At 37.8% G+C, this 23,367-nt stretch overlaps 1 protein-coding gene across 2 annotated transcripts in view; it reads left to right on the top strand.

Annotated features, from left to right (window-relative positions):
• The first annotated feature begins 345 nt into the window (after nt 1-345).
• The window catches only part of CHIC2 (cysteine rich hydrophobic domain 2), a 48,753-nt gene continuing 25,731 nt past the window's right edge, over nt 346-23,367 (top strand). Inside the window, exon 1 of one of the 2 annotated variants that reach the window (XM_036416463.2) lies at nt 346-768. In XM_036416463.2, the coding sequence (XP_036272356.1) occupies nt 650-768 (119 nt within the window). In that variant the 5' untranslated portion in view covers nt 346-649. The remainder of the gene's footprint in view (nt 769-23,367) is intronic. The other variant, XM_036416446.2, reaches the window with a different exon arrangement.

The raw sequence follows: 23,367 nt of genomic DNA on the forward strand, positions 1-23,367 counted from the left end.
CCAATCAGGGTTTTCATTTTCAGTTGTTTTGGTTGGAGCTACTTCGGTGAACTCAGTGCCCCGCCGCAGGCTCGGAGCCCCGTTTCCAGAATCGGGGTCACCGCCTCCGGCTCGCGGAGCCGCGCCCCCGACGCTGGTCGGTGACCTATTTGCGGAGGGAGGTCGGGGACGCGCCGCGGGAGCGCGCCCTCCAGGCGCCGTCCGCCGGTGGGAGCGGGGGAGGGAAGACGCCCTGGGAGCGCGCGAGGCTCTCGTGCGCGCGCCTACGCGCCCACGCGCCCACGCACCGCCCGCGCTCCCGGGAAGTCTCGCGATGCCGTAGCCCGCTGCTCCCGCTGCGGGCGGCTCTGGCTGTTGCTGTGGTTGCCTGAGTTGCGGCGGCGGCGGCGGCGGCGCTGGTGGCGCTGGTGGAGGGGTCGGCCCTCGGGCGGATGTTGACATTGTGTTGTTATTGCTGACGGTAATGGCGGCGGCGGCCGGGACCACGTCTCCTCTGTAGCCTGAGTAGAGACCACCGGGAGCCAAGTCCGCGGCCTCAGAGCCCGCGGCGGCGCCTCCCCTCAGCCTCCGTCGCCTCGCAGCCCCGTATCCCCGGCCACAGTCCTCTGGAGTCCGGCTCCTTCGGGCAGGGGTCTCGACGAGACTCAGGATGGCGGATTTCGACGAGATCTACGAGGAGGAGGAGGACGAGGAGCGGGCCCTGGAGGAGCAGCTGCTCAAGTACTCGCCGGACCCGGTGGTGGTCCGCGGCTCGGGTCACGTCACCGTGTAAGGCCCGGAGGAGGGCGAGGGCGAGGACGGGAGGGTGCAGGGCCGAGGGCGGGGGTCATGGGGGGAGGGGGTTGGCCTTGACTCCTCAGGAGCCCCATTTTCCCGATGCCCGTCTGGTGTCGGGGGGCCCTTTGGGAAAGTAGGCAACCAGGAAGTGAGAACTTGCTTTATTTTCATTTGTTTCGGTCTCCGAAGTGAGGACCTTCCTCCTCCCAGCAACCCTTTTTAGCAGGCCTTCCAGGCCTAGGGGCGATAGGCAGGATCCCAGAAGGGAAGGTTTTTCTTTGGGGGTCATTCCTTTCGGGACACCCCCTCAGGTTCGGGGTAAGAAGTACACGCATTTTTTTGAGGCCCCTCCCCCTTGTTTTCTCATCCAGTTATCCTGTGGCTCGCTCTCGTGTCTGGGCCTTTGAGCCTAGTGACTTCTGGCTTAGAGGCTAGATCTGGGCCGTCTGAGACCCCGGTGACAATGACTGGGTCACTGTCGTCGTGTCTGTGTGTTTCACACATTGTCTCTGCCCCCCACCCCCGCCCCCAAGACTCAGTTTCTTGCAGAATCAATTTCTGCAGAACTAATGCAAGTTCCCGTAATTGTGCATGGCGAGACCGTACAGATGAACGTGTGCTTAAAATCTGCAGAACGATATATGTGTACAAGTAATTAAAAAAATCTCTGATAGACATACTTCTCAGGTTACTAAGGGTTCTTTGAAATATAACTCCCTCTTTTGGGGGGGGGGGGCATGAACTCTGGGATGGCTTCTTCATTTGATGTGCCTTCTTGAAAGTCTTGATTGGGAACATTTAAAAGTTCGATATTATTCAAACAGCTTCCTGAATGGTCGTGACTAATAAAGGAACGTGAAGTCTGAACCAAATAATGAGCTGGCCGGAAGCAGGAAGTTTTGTAATGTTTCTCCGAGAAGTCCAGAGTTTTGTACTACTTGAACTATTTATACTCTTTTTTTTTTTTTTTCGTGTTAGATCTCTTGTTCAAATCATAGGTCAAACGTCCATGCTTGTCAGATATTTCCACATTTCTACCTTTGCAGTAAAATAAAAGGGCCAGCAAATCTGAGACTCTTAAACAGTTTCCATTATATTTTGGTATAGAGTGATTGGAATGTGTAATTGAATAACTTTAGGGAAACAGTAAGACTTCTCATATAAGATTGTCAGGAAAATCTTTGCATTTGTCAGTATGTGATATAACCAGCGGTATTGCTGTTAGGCTATGTTTATATAATGATTTCATTTCTTTAACCCCTGTTAGTTTAATATTTAGGTGAACTTATAGGGTAAAAACTGCATCATCAATGTCACAGTGCCATGAAAAGACAATGGAATTTATCACCACAGTAGCAGTTACTTAGTGTGTGTGTGTTTTTTTAATTATATTTTTATTGATTTTAGGTAGAGGGGGAGAGAGAGATAGAAACATCAATGATGGGAGAGAATTATTGATTGGCTGCCTCCTGCAGACCTGCTACTGGGGATCTAGCCGCAGTCTGGGCATGTGCCCTGACTAGGAATCAAACCTGGGACCTCTAGGTCTATGAGAGGATGCTCAGTCCACTGAGCCACTACGGCCAGACAGTTACTTAATGTTTTAACTGTCATCACTAGCAGAATTAAGAGTTATAACCAAATACCATGGATATTAAATTTTTCTTTAACATATTTCACAGAACTTTTATTTTACTCTCATAACCAGTCATTTAATTTTTAACACGACTCTTAAGACTTTTTTTTTTTTTACATGGTTTTAAATCTAAGGAATATGTGGACGCTTAAAGAAGAGATTTTCAAACTTTTTTATGCTATCTGCTCACCCCCCCCCCCCCCAACATTCCTGATGTCAAAAACTGGCAAAATTTTTGTATTTAAAAAGGTATAGCAATAGTTGTAATGCCCCCCCCCCCTCTTTTTTTTTTAAGGAAAAGAAAAGCTAAGCATTTATTTGGAGTAAATGGAAAATATAATAGGCAAAGTGTTCAGAACCAAATAGGTGATCAGTTAATTTGATTATAGTTGGCTACTAGAGAGGTTAACAGAATGAGAGAGAACTACCAGTGGTTCTGTTTTAGCTGCCCATTAGAATCATCTGGGGTGCTTAAAAAAAAAACTGCCTTTGCCCCAGGCCAGGCCAATTGAAGGCCAAATATCAGAGTGAGGGTCCCAGGCTTGGATAGTTTTGTTTTCTTTTTAAAGTCATACTGGTGATTTTTATGTGTAGCCAGGATTGCAAGCCACTATTTCAGAGTAGTATATGCCACCAGTAAACAGTGTTCTTTTCTACATTGGGAGTTAATATTTCTGTGATTTCCCTGAACCATTTCCCTCTCTTCCCTGTTACCTTGGTTTTAGGCTCTGGGTTGAAATCTATAGTCTGCCACTTCTTGTGTAAATTACTTATTTGTGCCTCTTCAGTTAAGATAGAGATAGTGATAGTCCTGAACTTTTAAGATTATTAAGGATTAAATGAGACAATACTTGCAAAGAATTAGTCACATGGTGTGGTACTGTGCTCAGTAAATATTAGCCTTTATTAATTATCTTCTGCACATGTTATTTCACTTAGGTGAAAAGAAATCTGAACTGCTGTTTTTAAACCTAACAGTGATTTATTTTGTCTTATTTTCCATTTCTTAAATATTTGCATGAGGTTAAATTATGTGAAATATTTCTATGAGAATTATTGAGAATCTTTTCTGATTGAAAATCTAAGCCTGACCCTAGCCGGTTTTGCTTAGTGCACATGTGTCAAACACAAGGCCCTTGGGCCAAATCCGTCCCGCCAGGCCTTGCAATGTGGCCCGCACCGCGCTGTCATCACTGCACTCCGCTGCGTTTCCATCACAATGACAGTTTATGACTGTTCAGTAAACCATTCGGCCCGCGATTTAGGCTGGATTTTAGATTTTGGCCCCTTCTCTGATTGAGTTCGACACCCCTAGTAGTGGATAGAGCATTGTCCTGAAGACTAAGGGTTCTGCGTTTGATTCTGATCAAGGGCATGTAACTTGATTACAGGTTTGATCCCTGCCCCCTCTCCTCTGGTGTATGTGGGAGGCAGCCAATCCATGTCTCTCTCTCACATAGATGTTTCTCACTTTCTGTCCCTCCCTTGCTTCCACTCTCTTTAAAAATCAATGGGAAAAATATCCTTGGATGAGGATTAACAAACAAAAAGTATATCTAAGCCTGTTTTGTGGTGACATAGGTATAGTACATAGGTATAGGTAATAGTAATACAGAACTTTTAAACTTTTTTTTATATAACTCTGTTATGCATAATTAATTCACAAGCATACTATGCCAGTGGGTAGCCCAGTTAATGCCTATTGTACCTATAAAAGTTTTTGAAATTAGTGCTTAGGAAAGTTACTGTAACTATTGAACATGTTCAGTTTTTCTTGCCTTTAAATGGAAAGACCTATTAAAACAATTGTTGTAAGAGTGGTTAAACTTCTCACTCATTGCCACTGCCCCATCCCTTTTTTAAAACTAAGGAGAGGTCTTTCCTTACCAATTTGAAAATAAATGATATTGTTTACTGAGTCATCTATAATCCAGATTTGTTGGAAAAGCTATAGGTCAATCCATATGTGTTTTTCACAGATATCACTTTTGAGTAGACCTTTATAGTTGAATATTTTCCCGTACTTTAATTCTATATCATAGTATAGAATTGCTTTTATTTTATTTTAGAAATCACTGTGTTCTCATATGATATCATTTGGTATGTTAAAGTGGTGTGAAAAACTACATTGTTTTCCATTCTCTACTACACAGGCAGGTCTTGGTTAATTTTGAGACATAATCAGATTTTTTGGGACATAATGCAAAAAGTATAATTTAACTAAACAAAGTCTACTTTAATGTGGTTTTTAATACAAATGTTTTCATATTGACTCCAAATTAGACTTATATTTTGTAATTCCATCAGGATCATCATTCTTTCTTGACATTCTTCTGGATGAGTATAATAATTTTCTTCATTGTTAGATTTGCATGTAGCAATATGTAACAAGATGGCAGCTCCAATAGAGAGAAATCTTGGCAGGAGCATATTTTGACAAAAAATCATATTTGAAGGAAGAGAGAGAAATGATAAGTTCCTGTTATTGTATAATATGCATATGTAATTTAAAAGACTTGAGTTCATACTTAATTAAAGTAGGTTTCCTGTTTGTGTGTGGGGGTGTATTTTTCATTTTATTATATAAATGAAGATGAGGGAAAAAGTGATTAACTTATTAGGTAGAATTGGCCAGGTTGGTTAATATTTAAAAATTATCGAGTTCTTTACCCTTCAAAATAAATTTGTACAAAATATGATCATTTGTTGAAGGCTTTCATTTTTCACAATGGTGATAGTGCTAAGCAGTGGTTCTCAACATTTCTAATGCCATGACCCTTTAATATAGTTCCTCATGCTGTGGTGACCGCTAACCATAAAATTATTTTCGTAGCTACTTCATAACTGTAATTTTGCTACTGTTATGTATTGTAGATATCTGTGTTTTCCGATGGTCTTAGACGAAAAATTATAGTTATGAAGTAGCAATGAAAATAATTTTATGGTTGGGAGGGGTCACCACAACATGAGGAACTGTATTAAAGGGTCGCAGCATTAGAAAGGTTGAGAATCACTGTGCTAAAGGATCTGTTAACCCAAAAATTAGAATTTAAATCTAGTTTTGGACCAGTATTTCCTAGCTAATCTACAATTATAACTGTCATTATTTTTTCCTTTTCACTTAGTCGTGACTTCCTATATCAGAATCAAACTTGGAGCTTTTCTAATGTTTGAGTTCTAATTTAAGCCCTTTATAGAGACAAGTTATTTTGCTACAGTTTGTTTCTAATGTTATTCTTTTTTTATTTCACTAAATTATCATGTTTTCACTTCTGAGGTATAATTTTCCTATCATTGCCACAAATAATTCCTCATCCTTCACCAATTTTTTTTCACCTCTAATTGTCCAACATTTATTGAAGTATGTTAATAATTGCATATTAATTGATTCCTTTGTTATGAATTTAACATACCAATAAGTAGGCTATACCAAATGGCTCCTTCTGGTATATATATATACACATACTCCATACATACCACATATATGGATACATACCACTAAATATATAACACTTACATATGTATTTATACTGCCATATATGTCCTTCACCAGTTTTTATCAGTGGCTGTGGAAAATCATTCTCTTTGCTTGTCTTCATCTTAGGTACGGAAAGTTGAAAGATTTAGAAATGTGACTTGAAATGAAAAAATTTGGAAACTACTTTGGAGTACAATAGGATCTCTGCATAAGAGACATAAAAAAAACACTTTAATATATTGATTGAGCTTTCTAATGGTAGAGTCAATTAAAAAATGTCTATCTTTAAGTGTATCGGTATTTCAAGACTGTTACTAAATGTTATGGTAGCAAGGAGAGACCTGAACAAGATTTGCTGAAATAATAGAATCACTTCAGTTAAACAATTTTAACTTCATAACTCCCATATTTTCCCTTCCAACTAGCATAATATTTAAGGCATATTTCATTTTAAGATTTTTGAAGACTATATTTCTCCACAAGGCTGTAAACTCGAGGACAGAGATTGTACTTATTGGTCCTTATTTCTCCACTACTTAATATGCTGTCTGGAATATTATTGGTCCTGAAATGTTCTCTAAATAAATGAGACACCGTATTTTCTGGTGTATAAGACGACCCCCTAATTTTACAGTTAAAACATAAGTTTAGGCCTATATTGGCTGTATAAGACTACCCCCCACTTCCGAGGCAACACCAGTTCTTTTTTTAATAGACCACCTCTCTGACTCTGGCCAATCTGAGCAGGCTTTTTACTAGAACACAGTGTCATCTTATATGCCGGAAAATACGGTAAGTCTATTTCTTTCACCAGGTAGGGAAAGTTTTCTGTCATTATTTCTTTCAATAGGCCTTCAGTATCCTGCTCGCTCTCTTCTTCTGGTATCCCCAAAATCTGGATGTTGATACCCTTAAAGCTGTCCTAGAGGCTCCTTACACTATCCTCAGACTTTTGGATTCTTCTTTTTTTCTGCCTCTTTGGTTGAATGTTTTTTTGTTTCCTCATATTCCAAATCTTTGGTTTGATTCTTGGGGTACATTGATCTACAGTTGAGTTTCTGTATATTCTTTATTTCAGACAGTGTATGCTTAATTTTTGACTCGTCCTTTTCCTTTTTTTTTTTTTTTTTTTTTTTTTTTTGATATTCTCATTAAGATCCTTGAAGGTCTCTTCAAGTTTCTCAGCGGTTTTTAGAAGATTCTTGAGTAACCTTATAAATGTGATTCTGAACTCTCTGTCGTCCAGTAGTTTACTGTCCTCCATCTCTCCCATTTGTGACATGCTTCTGTGTCTCCACATTTAAAAAAATATATATTTTATTGATTTTTTACAGAGAGAAAGAGAGAGGGATAGAGAGTCAGAAACATGAATGAGAGAGAATCATCGATCAGCTGCCTCTTGCCATACCCCCACTGGGGATGTGCCCGCAACCAAGGTACATGCCCTTGACCGGAATTGAACCTGGGACCTTTCAGTCCGCAGTCCGATGCTCTATCCACTGAGCCAAACTGGTTTTGGCTGTCTCCACATTTTGATTGCCTCCATGTGTTGATGGAGTGACTTTGTGTGGTAGGTAACCTATAGAGGCCAGTAGCTCAACTTCCCCAACACCCAAGGTGGTTGCTCTTGATACACCCCTTTGTGGGCTGAGTGCAAAGTCTTAGTTTAGTTAAGTCTTGATTGCTGTTGGTACACTGGGAGGAATTGACCTCCAGGCCAATTGGCTGTGAGGAACTGCTGTGTCTATAATGGAAGAACTGCTGTGCTGGAGACATGCTTATGGTGCAGGCCTTGTTTCAGTGGGGCTTTGGTGCTTACTGAGTCCGCCTCCTGAATGTGTCACTTATGGATCTGAGGAGTTGAAATCTGGTGTCTCACACCGACCACTAGGTACACTGGCTCTGGATCTCCAATGGGGTGCAGTTCAGCAACTTTCTGAGACCACCCTGCAGTAGCTACTGCGAGAACCACACTCCTCCTCCCTGCTTGGAGCTTGGAGGCTTTGGAGCTGTCTGCACCAGGTTGCAAGTTTGCTAGGTTAAACTGTACTAGAGAAGGCCATTCATATGCTAAAGCCGCTGCTTGGAGCTTGGGTGTGTTTGTAGATTGTGTGGTGCGGAGTCTCAGGGTGGAGTCTCAAAGCATCACTATGCTAAGGTGTGGCAACAGCAATGGCTGCCCATCAGCAGTCTCTGCCTCTTCACCTGCGTCCCCACGTCTCCCGCCCGCCCCAGCACAGCAAACAATTATTCTTACAAACAACTCTGCAAACAAGCCACTCTCACTTTCTGACATGATGGCAGACAGTCTAGCTTCTCTCCAGAAACTGGATTTCAGAGAGATTGGGAGATTGTCTCTCTTTGGGTTGAAGAAAGCAACGCCCTCCGGCAGCTGGGATCCGATGCCAGCCCATAGCATGTGCTCCCTTACCTCAGTTTTTCAGCGCTTGTGCCCTGAACGTTCCTTTCTCTTTCTGTTTAGTTGTAGAGCTTCCTTTCAGCCAGTTTTCCCGTGGTTCTGGGAGATAGACGTTTTGTCTTTTAGTTGTAGTTTTGAAATTGTTGTGCATGGCAGCAGTTTAGGTGTGTTTACCTAAGCTGCCTTCTTGGATCTCTGGAATTTTTATTATTAATAAGAGCGTTGGTGACACTTATATAAACATTTTGAAAGCATTGAATGGTCCTATGAAAATAGTGTGGTCTTTGATGTCAAGCAGATTGGTTTCAGTGTTCAGATATTTCCTAACTGCAAGCTAATTATAACTATTAGCTTTTCTGACTTCAGTCTTCTCCTCTGCAAAAGGGATAATATCTACCTCAGAGATTAGGTGGGATATCAGTAATAATGTATTTAATGATCTGGACCCGTAGAAGGCATTCAGCAAATTATTATTACTTATTTTGATGTTAATCCTTCATGCATATTTTTTGGTAAATCTTTACTGTTTTCTTGGAATCAATTCAAAAGGTGATATATTCTTTCCTGCTTTAAAACAAGATTTTGAGCATAAATCAGAATTGTCTAATAGAGTATAGGAAACATTTAATTAAAAGCTGATATTATTATGCCAGTAAAGGTGATATTCTTAGAGGCTGTCAAGGTATTTTTGGGGTTTGAGGATTTATAAATGTCTCTTGAATTTCACGTGTGGGCTTTTGTTTTCTGTTTAACCCCCTCCCCCCCAAATCTAGTTCATCAAGGTTACTTTGGAAATGAGACAACTTTATTAGAACCATATATACTAATAAAGTAAGAGATGTTGATTCTGAGTGCTGGATTTAGATGTTTGAATTTTTTAAAATATATTTTTATTGATTTCAGAGAGGAAGGGAGAGGAGGAGAGAGATAGAAACATCAGTGATGAAGGAATCATTCATTGGTTGCCTCTTGCACACCCCACACTGAGGATCAAACCCGAAACCTGGGCATATGCCCAGACAGGAATTGAACTTGACCTCCTGGTTCATAGGTCGAAGCTCAACCAGTAAGCACGTTGGCCTGGCTAGATGTTTGAATTTTAATACTTGGGTTGCGAGGTATTTGTTTCCTAAGAGTATTTTTTTTTTTCTTCTTAATCCTTCATTAGCAGCTGTCTTGTTGATGTTAATAATTTAACAAGTAATCACAAAATTTTATGGTTGGTATAATGTGAGGCTCTGAGTATATAGTTATGAATGAAACATACATAGTTTCTCTACTCTTATGGAGCGTACAAGCTAATAGACAAACTACGTATAAGAAAATTGCTTTGAAGGAGACCAATAAAGTGCTGTGATTAAAAAGAATGTGATTAAGAGAACCTCTGTGAGGAGATGACATTTAGAAGGTACGAAAGACTCCTAGAGAACAACAAAATAAGCATGGCTTGCCTAAGAAACTGAAAGGCTACTTCTGTATTGTGGCTAGAATATAATGAACAAAGGGGATAGCTCCTTGAAATGAGGTTTGGTAATCTTAGTAGGGACCAGAAAAGGTTATAGAGGATTAGACTGAAACTAAGGAGAGTAGGGCTATTAGAACAAGCTAGATGAGACATGATAGTGACTATGCGTTGGGTGATAGTCTTTACATTAAGGAGGTATTACAGTTCTGTAAACCATCAAATTTCACAACTTCCCTATGAGGTGTGAAAAAACGTAGCAATGGCCTCTTTTGCCTTCTCATTCATCAGTTGTGTTTTTTGTTTGTTTTATTTTTGTTTTGTTTTGATTTTGTGTAGGTTGAGGTCAAAGAACTGTGGCTGCCCTTTCTGTTGATTGAAGACTGTCTTGATGACATACCTGCATTTCCTGTTCTGCTGCCACAGGGCAGCTAGTAGGCCAAGAGAACTGCATGTGTCAGAAGTGTAGAGGGGCTTTCCCACAAGATTATATAGATTTTGGAGAAAGGACCTTTGCAAAGTGGAATCTTTTACCTACAAGAGGTGTGGACAATGATCTGTTGATTAGATGAGAGGAAAATATGTTTTTTACATCTTTATACTAAAAACTGAATTTTGTATAACAGGGCTAAAATTTTCTCACAGCCTTGGAAAAAATTATTTTTCCCCTTAAGCCTTTTTCCAGCCTATCACTAGTTAGGAAATGAAGTTTTATTTAGGATAATGTTGGTTGGACTTTGAAGTAATTCATCATTGTTTTGGGATTGATAAGAAGTCAATGTTTATATATTTAATTTGACAAGCATGTATATAAATATATATGCTTCCCACAAGAGGCCCTTGTTTATTCTCTTTGACTTTGCATTGTAGATACAATACTAATAGAGTTCTTGATTAGTTCAGTGAAGGAGTTCCTATGTACCCAGCCTTTTTCTCTGCCCTTTCAAAAGTATTCAATTATAAACTTTACTTTAAATTGATATTTTTGGTAGTTTATACTATAAACCAGTTCAACCATATATTCTTAAATGAACATAACTTATCATCATTGTATAGACCATAAGATTTATATAAGTTTAAAAATATTCTAAAATATGTATAAATTAGGTATACAAAGTCTTTTTTTGAGGTAGTCAGGTACGGGTGATTTAAAGTAATTGAGTTGGCCCAAGTGTCTTATTAGTACACAAGTGGATAAAAAAGTTGTATATATATACAGTGGAATATTACTTGACCTTAAAAAAGTATGAAATCTTTCCAATTGTGACAACATGGATAGATCTCATGGGTATTATACTAATTAAAATAAGTCAGAGAAAGACAAACACCACATGATTTCACTTACTGTGGAATCTAAGTAGACAAACAAAGGAGAAATAGATTCATAGATGCAGACGACAATCTGATGGTTGCCAAAGGAAAGTGGGATTGGGGGCCTGAGTGAAAAGGAAGTACAGATTGGTAGTTACAAAATCATCACAGGAATGTAAAGTACAGCATAGGGAATATTGCCAATAATATTGTAATAACTATGCATGATGCCAGGTGGGTACTTAAAATATCAGAGGGATCACTTTGTAAATTACATAATTGTCTACCCACTATGCTATATACTCGAAAATAATATAAAATAATATTAAATGTCAACTGTTTGAAAAATAAAATTAAAAAAATAGTTGAGTTGGATTAGTTGAATCCTTATATTATTTAATACCATGAAGTTAATATCATGAAGTTTAATCAGTATTAATTTATATAACTTCACTGTTTAGCAACATAGGTAATCTATCAATACTTGAAAATATACCTTTAATTGAATATTAGTAAAACTAATGCGAGCATGTTATAGAACTGTATAGTGATGAGATTTATGATAGTGTGAATGTACTACATGATTTAACTTAAGACTTTGATTTCATTAGTCCATGTACTTTCACAGAGCCATATGAACTCAAACGTTCAGAATTTTTTCACACAGTTAAAATTTTTAGACTTATTCTTAGACTAACGTGTATGTCTCCTACTCTAGGGGTTATGTATCTTCTGGATAAACATAGTACACTTTCAGTTCTAGCCCTTCCTTCTAGAGCTACATTGATATTCAGATGTATATCAAGGCAGCCAGATTCATTTAAAGCATGATTTTTTTTATGTTTAAAGAATTTTAATTCTAGTTATAACTTCATCTTCCAAAATAGGTAACAATTTATAGTATTTCTAATGGGAACTGGGCCCTGGCTGGTGTGTTCAGTGGTTAGAGCATTGGCCTGTAAGCTGAAGGGTCCTGGGTTTGATTTAGGTCAAAGGCATGTACTGGGTTGCAGGTTCGATCTTCCATGTGGAGGCAACCAATGGATGTAATCTCTCCCACAATGATGTTTCTCTCCCTTCCTTCCACTCTCTATAAAAAATCAGTGGGAAAAATATCCTTGCATGAGGATTAACAACAAAAACAAAATGAAAAAGATTTGGTTTTTGAACAGCCTTCTGGGATGAATTAAGTTTGAGAACCGAGGTTCCACTGTGCACACATATTTCCTTAATCTGACTTAAAACTAAAAAGAAAGTTCCTTTAATTTTCTATCTTTCCTTCAGGTTTAATCTTTTTCCTAATATAATGAAAACCATAATGATGATTTAAAAATTTGGAGGTACTACTTCCCAGTGAAGCAGAAAATAAACCATCTATAATCACCAAAAGGCAATGGTCATTTAATATTTTGGTGTATTTATTCCTAGTCCTTATTCAAATTTTCCCCTAGAAATCTTTATCTTAAAATAATAATATATGCTATTATAGAAAATATGAAAATGTTAAAAATGCAGCATTACCCATAATATTGGCTAAGGTTAACCACTGTTAACATTTTGATGGATTAACTTTTTCTGTTTTTCTTTGTGTATATAAATATTTTTATTAAAATAATTGAGACCATGCTTATAAGATATTTTATATTCTACATTTTCCATTCAGCATTTTGGAAGTATATGCCAGTAATATTATTGGTTCTTTAAAAGTATGACATATTAGGGTCTGTTAGATTTCAAATAATAGAACCACCAAGGGGCCTTAAGCAGTGGAAGTTTATTGTAAGAATTCATGGAGACTAAGGAAGACAATAAGTTTTGTCATCCAGGGTTCAAGGAGACTGGAATATTATTGTTTTGGATATAGTACAGCTCTGGTGATGAAATTATTCGTCATTTTTCTTGGCAGTGCGTGTCCTTTGCTCCCTGGTCTACTAGTCTCACAGTGACTTACCTGACTTTCAATTTTAGCCTCTGCTGTTGCAACATAAACTGGCAGAGCACTTTTTCCCTCTATCATAGTTTCTGCTTACTATTGGCTTCAGCTTAATTGCTACTTATTTGTGGCTTTACAGGATCTTGGCTTCAGTTAAATTTTATGTTATCAACAATTGTCTCTTACTTTCAGATAACTCAAGAAATAGTGTCAGATTGAATTAGCTAATGTGCAAGTCAGGTAGGTCTGTTGGGCCTGCCATCCCATATGCTGCTAGCCAGCCCAGTGATTAGCTGTTCTTAAAGCAGATGCCCATTTGTCTTTTAATTTGCTAGAGCATAGGGAGCTAGCTGCTAGTCAGGCACTCAGAGTAATATTTATTCTATACTACACATTGTTTTGAACTGTATAGTATTCTTTTATATTGATGTATTATAATTAATACAACTGTAGTAGACTTCTATTGTTTTAATACCCACTGTTAAAATAACAGAAATTTAGGAGGTAAGAAAAATAATCATAGAACAAGACACATTGAAACAGATTCTTGACAGTTCTGCATTTAAAAGGCAGAACTCACCATTAAATTCAAAATATATTTTAATTCAAAATAATGATGCATTAGTGAATTCTAACAATAATATGAGGCATACAAGGAGCATACTATCTAATAAAGAGGGAATATGCTAATTGACCCCCACGCCAACGCCGTCACAAAGATGGTGGCGCCCACAGCCAATGAGGGAATATGCTAATTGACTACTCCACCCTCAAAGATGTTGGCACCCACACCAGTAAGGAGGGACTATGCTAATTGACTGCCCTGCCCTCAAAGATGGTGGCACCCACAGCCACAAGATGCTCAGCCCCCCAGCCGCCCAGGGCTGCCCGAGGCTCAGGTAACCAGGGCCAGCCGAGGCTTGCGCTGTCGGAAGTGGCAGCAGCAGAGATGTGATGGGACATCGGCTTCCCCCTCCTGCTGCTGAGGGCTCCCAGGGTGTGGGGGAACTCAGGTCTGAGGTTCCCCAGCCTGTTGCTGGGGTGGGGGGTGTGACCTGAAGTTTTTTGTCAAGACCCCCTGGTGCAGGGGTGTGGCCTGAGTTCCCTTTACTCAGCACTGGGGGTGCATCTTGAGGTCCCCTGTCAAGCCCTGCTGGGTGGGGGGCACAGCCTGAGGTCCCCTGTCAAGCACAGCCAGGAAGGGGGTGCAGCCTCAGGTTCCCTGGCCTGGTGCTGGGTGGGGCGTGTGGCCTGAAGTCCCCCGTCAAGTCCTGCTGGGCAGGGGGTGCAGTCTGAGGACCCCAGCCTGGTGCCAGGGTTGGGGTCACAGCCTAAAGTCCCTTGTCAAGCCCCACCTGGTGGGGGGCACGGCCTAAGGTCCCCTGGCCTGTTGCTGGGGTGGGGGTGTGGCCTGAGGTCCCGTGTCAAACCCCGCAGGGGTGGGGGTGGGGGCTGGTGTAGCCTCAGGTCCCTGCTGATGGCTTGTTAAGGCTTCTTATGGGACTTGGCCTCAGCTGTGGTGCAGCCATCTTTGTGATGGTGTGATGGTCAATTAGCATATTCCCTCTTTATTAGATAGGATATCTAGTTCATATCAATTAAAACATTCAAATAGAAAAAAATTATGATGTTATACTATAAAAATACATTTAAAGTATTTACTTAGCAACTACTTTCTATACATCTGCTGAAAAAACATTCTACTTTAAGAAAACAAATGAGGTAAAATGTCTTTAATACTCCCTTACCAAAATAACAGAGCAGAATACTGGATTCTTCAATAACATATCTGTGCCACTGTAATTATTTACTTCTGATACATTTTTAGAAGTAGAATTACTGAGTCAAAGGGTATGACTAATTTTTATAGACTACTATCTAATTGTATCCTTGAAGAATATAATTTTGTAGGTTTTTTTTTTTTAATCCTCATATGAGAATATGTTTTACTGATTTTATCTTTTAATATATTTTTATTGATGAAGGGAGAGGAAGAGAGAGAAATTGATTTCAGGGAGGAAGGGAGAGGGAGAGAGAAAGAAACATTAAACTTGAGAGAGAATTATCGATTAGCTGCCTCCTACATGCTCCCTACTGGGGATCAAGCCTGCACCCTCCAACCTGGCCATGTGCTCTGATTTGGAATTGAATTATTACCTCCTGGTTCACGATGGATGCTCAACCACTGAGCCAAACTGGCCAGGTGAGAGAAGAGGGGAGAGGGAGGTAAGAGGAAAAAAAATCCATCAAACCTGAAACCTGGCTAGTTTTGTGTTTTCTTTTTATTTAACAATATATGTACTTTCCATGTTATTTGCAAACTTCATTTTTAATAATTGTCTAATATTCTGTTATATTGAGATACTATAATTTATTTAACATTCACATGATGTTTATTTCTCTATCATTTCAGGGAACTTGTTTATGCATACATTTTTATTTACATTCCAGATTATTTTTAGGTTAGATTCCTAAAAGGGAAATTAACTGTGACAAAAGTATAAATATTATTAATGCCAAATTAATTATCGGAATGGTTTTAATAATTTATAGTTTCACTGATAGAGCATAATATTTTTCATTCTAAGATTTTCTTACCAACATAAAATATTATTATTATTTTTATTATTATTATTATTTTACTTATTAGTCTTTGGAGATAACTGAATTAAGATGCCACCTTGAATCACATTTTTCAAAATTAAATGCTACTTCCAGCCTTTTGGATTAATGTTAGGTTATTAGGTTTGAAGGGAGTTGAGCTTCCTACCCCATTGCTCTTCTTTCAAGCATATCAAGTTATCATTTTAAAGATGAAACTTGGCCTTTCCAGTTCTGTCCAGGGCTAATTGTACTTTGACTTAAAAAAAGTAAATTCTTTTTACCAGACTTAAAAATATTAAACTTAAAGGTGCATTATGGATGTGATGCTATCAAGTTAACCTGATACATGTATCTCATATTCATTGCTAACAAACCCCACATCCTGCCAAACGTAAAAAACATCCCCCCAAATAGAACTAAGTATTATCAAAACTAACTTATGCCACATTGAAATAATTAAAAGTGACATTTTATAGTTAATATTAAGAAACATGAAGTATAGTTTTTCTTACCCATTAAATAAAATAAGATGGTCTTATAAAACTTTTATTTGACAATATTACTTTGGTTGACCTAGAATTTTAAAAAAAAGGCTTTAGCAGAAATGAAATACCTAACAAAGTTGCTGCTGTTTTCTATGTCTGTAAGACATTCCCCACTCTGATACTCAAGCTCTTTGCCAGGAGAAAAAGCATGGTGTATGAAGGAGAACTTGCTGAAAAGAACAGTTTTCAGTTGTTGAGAGCAGACTCATCAGTAATGTTGCTTTAAGCCTGACTAGTAGTTTGAATAATGAATGGGAGGTGAGATAAAGATAATGAATGTAGAGGACTCCTTCAGGAAATTGGGTGAGGAAGGAAAAGAGAAGGTTGCCATTATATATTTAAGGGAGAAGAAAATAGGTGTTCAGATTCTCAGGCTTGGTAGACTTATGCAGGTTTGTAGGCTATGTAATAAGGAACCAGAAGAGAGGGAGAAATACAGTAGATTGCAGAGGAGACTGGAGGAATTGCAACTAGGAGTAAATGGGTAGCTTTGGCTTGCCTCTATTCAGAAAGATGGTAAAGATACTGAAGAAATATGTAAACCTTAATAATGAAAGGGTGAGAGGCAAAGTAGTTTATGTTAATCAGTTTTTTCTCTGATTAGAATTAAGGACTGTGGTTGTCTGCAAAAAACTGAGTTGTGAGGATAAGGTTGAGAAACAGCAACTGTGGAGTATGGAAAAGGGAGTTGATTAGGATTTAATAAAGGTTATTATAATGTAAACCTAACTGAAGTTAGATAATATATAATATGTGATTTTTCTCTTATAATGGGAATTAAAGTAGAAATTTCAGTTGAATTGGATTGATGAGACATTAGAGATGCAGAAAATAAAGGGTGTTTGTTGGAGTATGCTCAAAATGATTGTATAGTTCTGGCAGACAGGAAGGGAGCTGGTATAGAGTGGAAAAGCAAGGAGAGTGATAAGCAGTAGGATACAGCCAGAGATGAAGAAACAAATTTGGTAAGGGTGGGAGAAATGCAATGATTGATGGTAGTGGTAAGGGGAATTTTACACTTCAGAATTTTAGATACAGTTCCAAGTGATGACAATATACAGACTATTTCACGGTGAAATAGATTGCTGAATTAAATAGAGTTGAATTTCCTCAGAATAGGTGAAGTCAGGTGACCACTTAGTTCTGGTGCTGAATATTGAACTAATTAGAATGAAGACAAGAGTCATGGTAGAAACAAAAACTGACATGGGTGCCTATGACCTTAGAGTGTGAAGGTGGGCAGAAAGAGTTTTAACATAGGCTTGAGACTGCTATTCTTAGAAAGGCTTGCTTGCAGTGTTGGCTCTTGTGTTGTGTCTGGGAATTTGGAATTTAGGAGAGTTCTCAGTATTCCCAGAATTTATAAGAATGGTTCACTATGCCTAACCTATAAAGTGTGGTGTATATTGAACACCTGGGAATCTGGGATTTTGGTACATGCCAAGGAGAGGATGCCCCTGTGACCAAAGCACTGAGTAATAAGCTTTCTGGGTAGACAACATTTTATACGTATTGTCAAAGCTAGTTATAGTAAAACCTTGATATAATGGACTAAATCGGACAAGGGGGTGTCCATTAAAGCTGAAAGCCCATTATATAGTAAAGTAGCTTTTCTGAATGTGTAGGTTAAAAAATTGACTAATTGGTTTATGTGGGTTTTTTGTTTATATGTTTCGACTTATGTAAACAGGTTTGTGTAATTAAAATTAAGTATGTATGAAAGTTTAATTTCACAGAAAAGTTTTCTATGTATATTACTGTCATTTTTAATTTATACTGAATAGGATTAGTAAGTGTGCATTCACCAGTCACAGTGAGTAAACAGATGCACAGATGCACATGGCTCGCGCGTGGCTTAGAACACTTAGAAACAGCCTACATGAGTTGAAACTGCTGTAGAAGTCACAGCACACGACATAACCCCTTACCGTGTGAAATGTAGTGTGATCACGTGCAAATCATTTACTCAACATTTTTATAACTCTTAGATTTTACGTGTAGACTATGTAATATGTATGTTGGTGAAATTACTAATGTTTTTTCCAACATATGACCTATTCACTAACATTTGTTAAAAATAACAGTGAAGCAATAACAAAAAAGTAACCTGTTAACTTAATTATAAACAAATCTTGTTAAGAGAATTTTAAAATTAACGGGGTGTTAATTTCCACATATGACATATCGACCAGAAATTTTGTTCATTAAATCTGAAGTTCTTTAAACGTAGGTCCACAAAATTGAGGGCTGACTGTAGTGGAGGAATTAAGCACATCTTCGGTGTCTTCACTAAGAAGAGACTCTTGCAAGCTTTCTTCTGGTTTTCTCTGTACTTCATCCCAGTGTGTCTTTTATTTTATCTGTAATGTATTTTTGTTGTTGATGTTCTTGTTTATTTATTTATTTATTGTTAAAAGTATTACATAAGTTTCCTTTTCCCTCCCATGACCTCTCCACCAGCCATCCCCATCCCTCTGTACATGCCCTCCTCTCCTGCCCCCCAGTCTGTGTCTATCACCCCATGTGTCTTCCTTTTGCTGCTTTTGCTTTGTCTCCTTTTGCTGTAATAAATCTAGCTTTGAATGCAACTGTATGCTGAATCCTGTGAGTTCTAATCAATCATTGAACGTGAGGTTGGTTTTGTGGGCCCCAACCCAGAGGGAGTGAACTGGAAGCCTGAAGATGACAGTTGAGACTTGGAACAGTGTGGTATAAGTCAGGATTCATGGGCATTGGAGGAAGAGAAACAATGGTGTGGAAGACTACAATGAGGAATTAGTGAAATGGGACATTTTTTTCTGGTTTGAAAATTGATTTATTCAGCAAATATTGAATATTTATGTCTGGCATTGGCCAGATATTTGAGGTATAAAGATAATTACAGTACCATATCTACCCATAAACAACTCAGTGTTTATCAGAGTAGGAAGTTAGGTTTGTTAACATAATTATAATATAATATGATAAAGATGTATAAGAGAGAATATAATCAAGTATTATGGGAACATGGTAGATGGAGTCTTGAAGATGGACTCCAGGGGATGAGCTATAATTGAGAATTTCTAAAGAAAGTGTCATTTCAACAAGATTTTTGGTTAAAGTAAAAAAAGAACTTTTAAGAGATACAAGGAGGTATCTTGTATTAGGTTAAATATTAAACAGGTTAAATATTAAAAGGAGTTTGGAAGAGGAAGAATCTATCAGGAAAAGGAGATTCTGAATTGGATGAAGATGAATGTGCAGGAGATCGGATTGGTGTGGCTTACACTTTGAGTTATGGCTACAGATTGTAGGAACCAGGTGACTTGTCAGGATTCATGGGCATTGGAGGAAGCGAAACAATGATGTGGAAGACTACAATGAGGAATTAGTGAAATTTGAAAATTGATTTATTCAGCAAATATTGAATATTTATGCCTGGTATTGGCCAGATATTTGAGGTATAAAGATAATTATGGTACCATATCTACCCATAAACAGAAATGGCAGTAGGTAGGATATGGGTAAAACAAGCCTCTTTCAAAATCACACTTAGATTTAGGTGTGAAGTTACAGTACCTCTGCAAAGCTTTACCAGATATATTACATGAACTTTCAAAATTACCTCAAGTTATATAAAAGTAAACAAGTTGCCTTGTGCATGCTTTCTTTAAAAAAATTTTTTTAAAGTGAGATTAAGTTTTTTTGTAGGACCTTGTGATCATGAAGTGTTACATAAAAAGTTAATAGTTGTGATTTCAAAGACTTCTCTTTTCTGGGAATACTAGTAGACTTTGTGAACTTGTAATAAGTAAGAGTAAAATAGATTAAGTTTAATGCATTTTATCTCTGTCATATTTCTATCCTTTGAAAATAGTTTATGTATTTTATCAATTCCAAGGTCATAATTATTTTTTTAAAATATATTTTTATTGATTTTGGAGAGGAAGAAGGAGAATCATTGATTGGCTGCCTCCTGCTCACCTCCCACTGGGCATGTGCCCTTGACTGGAATTGAACCTGGGACTGGATAGCCGAGGCTCTATATCCACTGAGCCAAATCAGCTAGGGCAGTCATGAATATTTTAACCATGATTCAAGAAAAGGTCTTTTAAGCAGTAAGAATAGATGTAGTTATAGCACGTCATTTTCTTTCATACCGTCTAAGAGATTGGCAATTAATAGGTATTGGATAATAAGTAAAACAGTTGTTGGTAGCAGTTGGCCAATCCAAACTTTCTTTTTATTTATTTATTATCTTCCTCTTTCCTTCTACTTCTCTATTAATAGGGTTTAAAGTCAGTTTTTAAGGTATGGGTGGTAGCTTTTTTCATTTGTTTATGGATAACATTCAGCCTCTTCCCCCCCCCCCCCTTTTTTTTAAATAAAGCAAAACTGTCATTTCAAGGAAAACAACTTGTAGCATTTGTTGTCAATAATAAAATTTCAACTTTTCAGAGGAAAATTAGAATTTTGAAAATTTGTATCTGCCACTGAAAGCTGGACAGCTTCCCAATATGTAAAGACCTTTCTGATGAGGTCAGTGATCATATTAATGAATGTGATGATTCTTATGTCATAAAATAAAGTATGTCAGCATTTGACAAATGAATGAAACTACAAAATCAGGTCTGGATAAAAAAATTCATTCAAAATATATGCCAATAGATTTTAAATTTTAGCAGAGTATTAAAAGTTCATGGATAGACTTTCAGTGTCCTCCTTGCAAAACCGTAAGAGACTTCCATCTGTCAGGTTTTGGTGTAGAAAATATATTTTTCAATGACATATCTGGTGAGGCCCAATTTTCTTCATCAACATCAATCAAAAGAGCATATCACTGATTGAATGCAGAAAGAGATGTGAGAATCCAACTGTGTTCCATTGTCAGATGTTAAAAAGATATGTGAAAATGTCAGATACTTGTCTCACTAAAGATTTTTGTGTTGAAAAACAGGTATTTTGCATAAAAGTGCTATTTTTGTTAGCATATAATGGGCTATATAAAATTTATAAATAAAATTTTAAAATGTTTTAGATGTCTTAATTCTAATGTCTAATCCAAAATATCGATAAATGTAAACCACATAAATTTGAAAGGTCATTGAGGTCCTCAAGAATTTAAAAAAGCAAAGAGGTACTGGCACCAAACATTTAAATACCCCTGCAACAGAGTACTATATCTCAAATGGAGATGAGGAAAGGGTACTTGATTATCAATGCCCATTCTGCCTATAGTCATGAAGTATTTCACTTGAATATTCTCTTATTTAGAAATTTTTAAAAGGGAAAGCAAATTGCTGTTGGAATTTGTTGGGGAAACTCTAAGGCCACCAACAGCAGCATTTTCTTGACTGTTCTTTCAGGTATTCTTTCTTTTTTAAAAAAATATATTTTTTACTGATTTTTTTACAGAGAGGAAGGGAGAGAATAGAGTTAGAAACATCCATCAGCTACCTACCTCCTTCACACCTCCTACTGGGGATGTGCCTGCATCCAAGGTACATGCCCTTGACAGGAATCGAACCTGGGATCTTTCAGTCCACAAGCCAATGTTCTATCCACTGAGCCAAACCAGTTAGGGCTCTTTCAGGTATTCTTGTTTAGCTGGTGGAAACACTAGCAAGGGAGTATGGAAAATTATCCACCAATTCCAAATTTCTGGTTTCTGGAAAAGCCGAACACTCCCTTCTAATGTGAATCATGTTACTGTTCATCTTTCCTGGGACATTACTTTGGGGGCGAGATGAAGGAAGGGAAGAATTACTATCTGTTTTTAAGATACAATTTAACAAAATGTGTGAGAAAAGGAACTGAGTGCCAAAAGAATGTTCTTGAAATTACCAGTTTTTAACTTGGAAAAATAACTACTAGCCTGGCTTAAAGCTCTGCTTGCAGGAACAGCAGGGCAGTTAGCTCATAGTGCTCCCTGGGCAAAGCATCAACATCCAGCCACTCATCCAATGAGGAAGTATCCAGGCTCTGGAAGGAAAGGAAATTAGGGTTTAAACTCATGGATTGCTCTCTCCAATTTAGCATATATCTAGCAAATTATAGGTATCCTCTGCTTTACAGGTAGGGAAGTCTAGATCATGATACAAACCACAGCCTGACCCACAGATGTTTTTTAATTGACTTGCACAGTGTTTTAGAGATGGGAAAGTGCATAGAAATCTGGTTTTCCACCTCCTCTTGGAAAAAGAAAATCATACAGTCTGTCAAAAGTGGGTCTGCCTTCTAGATTGACTGTAATCCGCTGGATCTGGTCTCTCTCCCTTTCTGCACCTCTCTTTTCCCCTCCCCACAGGTAGGCCCCATAATTCCTTAATGCCTTCACACAGCTCACCTTATTCATTTGATTTCCCTGTCCAGCTCTATTCGGTAATTGAATAAGAAATTCCTAGTCTAGCCAACTGTTGAATACAGAATCTCATGGGTTCCCTCTTACCAGCATCAGCTACCCTATTTACAGTATCGCCTAAGAATTGTTAAGACAGTGAATCTTAAAGGTTCTCATCATAGGGAAAAAAATTGTTTTGTAACTATGTGAGGTGATAGACATTAACTAAATTCACTTGGCAATCATTTAATAATACACACATGTATCAAACCATTGTGTTGTACACCTTAAATATAATTCTATGTGTAAATTATCTCTCAATGAAACTAAAAAAATTTTGATTCTAGGGTCCAACAAAAATCATCATATTGAAGAATCTCAATATTTCCAGGGTGATCTGCTATTGCCAATGTGTCTTAATATTTATTTTATTCTTATCTAATAACTTATGTGAAGAAGTAGTCAGGTGCCCAGTCAATTCTCATGATCTTTTCAGACATTTAAACACTTTAAGATAATAAAATACACTACTTGGGTTTCATTTCTTTGGGAGTATGGATAGCAAATGTCTTAAAATTTGAAAGCTTAAATAGCCAGGCGAGCTACCACATTGTTCCAGGTGTTTTTGCATTTTCTGGCTGTAATAGTATAGATCTCAGAAAGTGTTATCTAATCAGTTTGCATTTTTAGACATGTTACTACTAATATTGAGTGTTAACAAATACTCTTGACCTAAAGAATAATTAATAGAGATTTTAGCTTTGTTACTTAGTTGGAAGAACCTTCATAATTTTGACAAATTTGAACATCTAAACATTGTTTTGTTTTTTATTACATTTGTTTCGCAAAGATAACCCCAAACAAGTTATTCTCAGCCTCTTAT

The sequence above is a fragment of the Pipistrellus kuhlii genome, unplaced genomic scaffold (assembly GCF_014108245.1).
Source record: "Pipistrellus kuhlii isolate mPipKuh1 unplaced genomic scaffold, mPipKuh1.p scaffold_m20_p_1, whole genome shotgun sequence".
In the NCBI taxonomy this organism is placed as follows: domain Eukaryota; kingdom Metazoa; phylum Chordata; class Mammalia; order Chiroptera; family Vespertilionidae; genus Pipistrellus; species Pipistrellus kuhlii.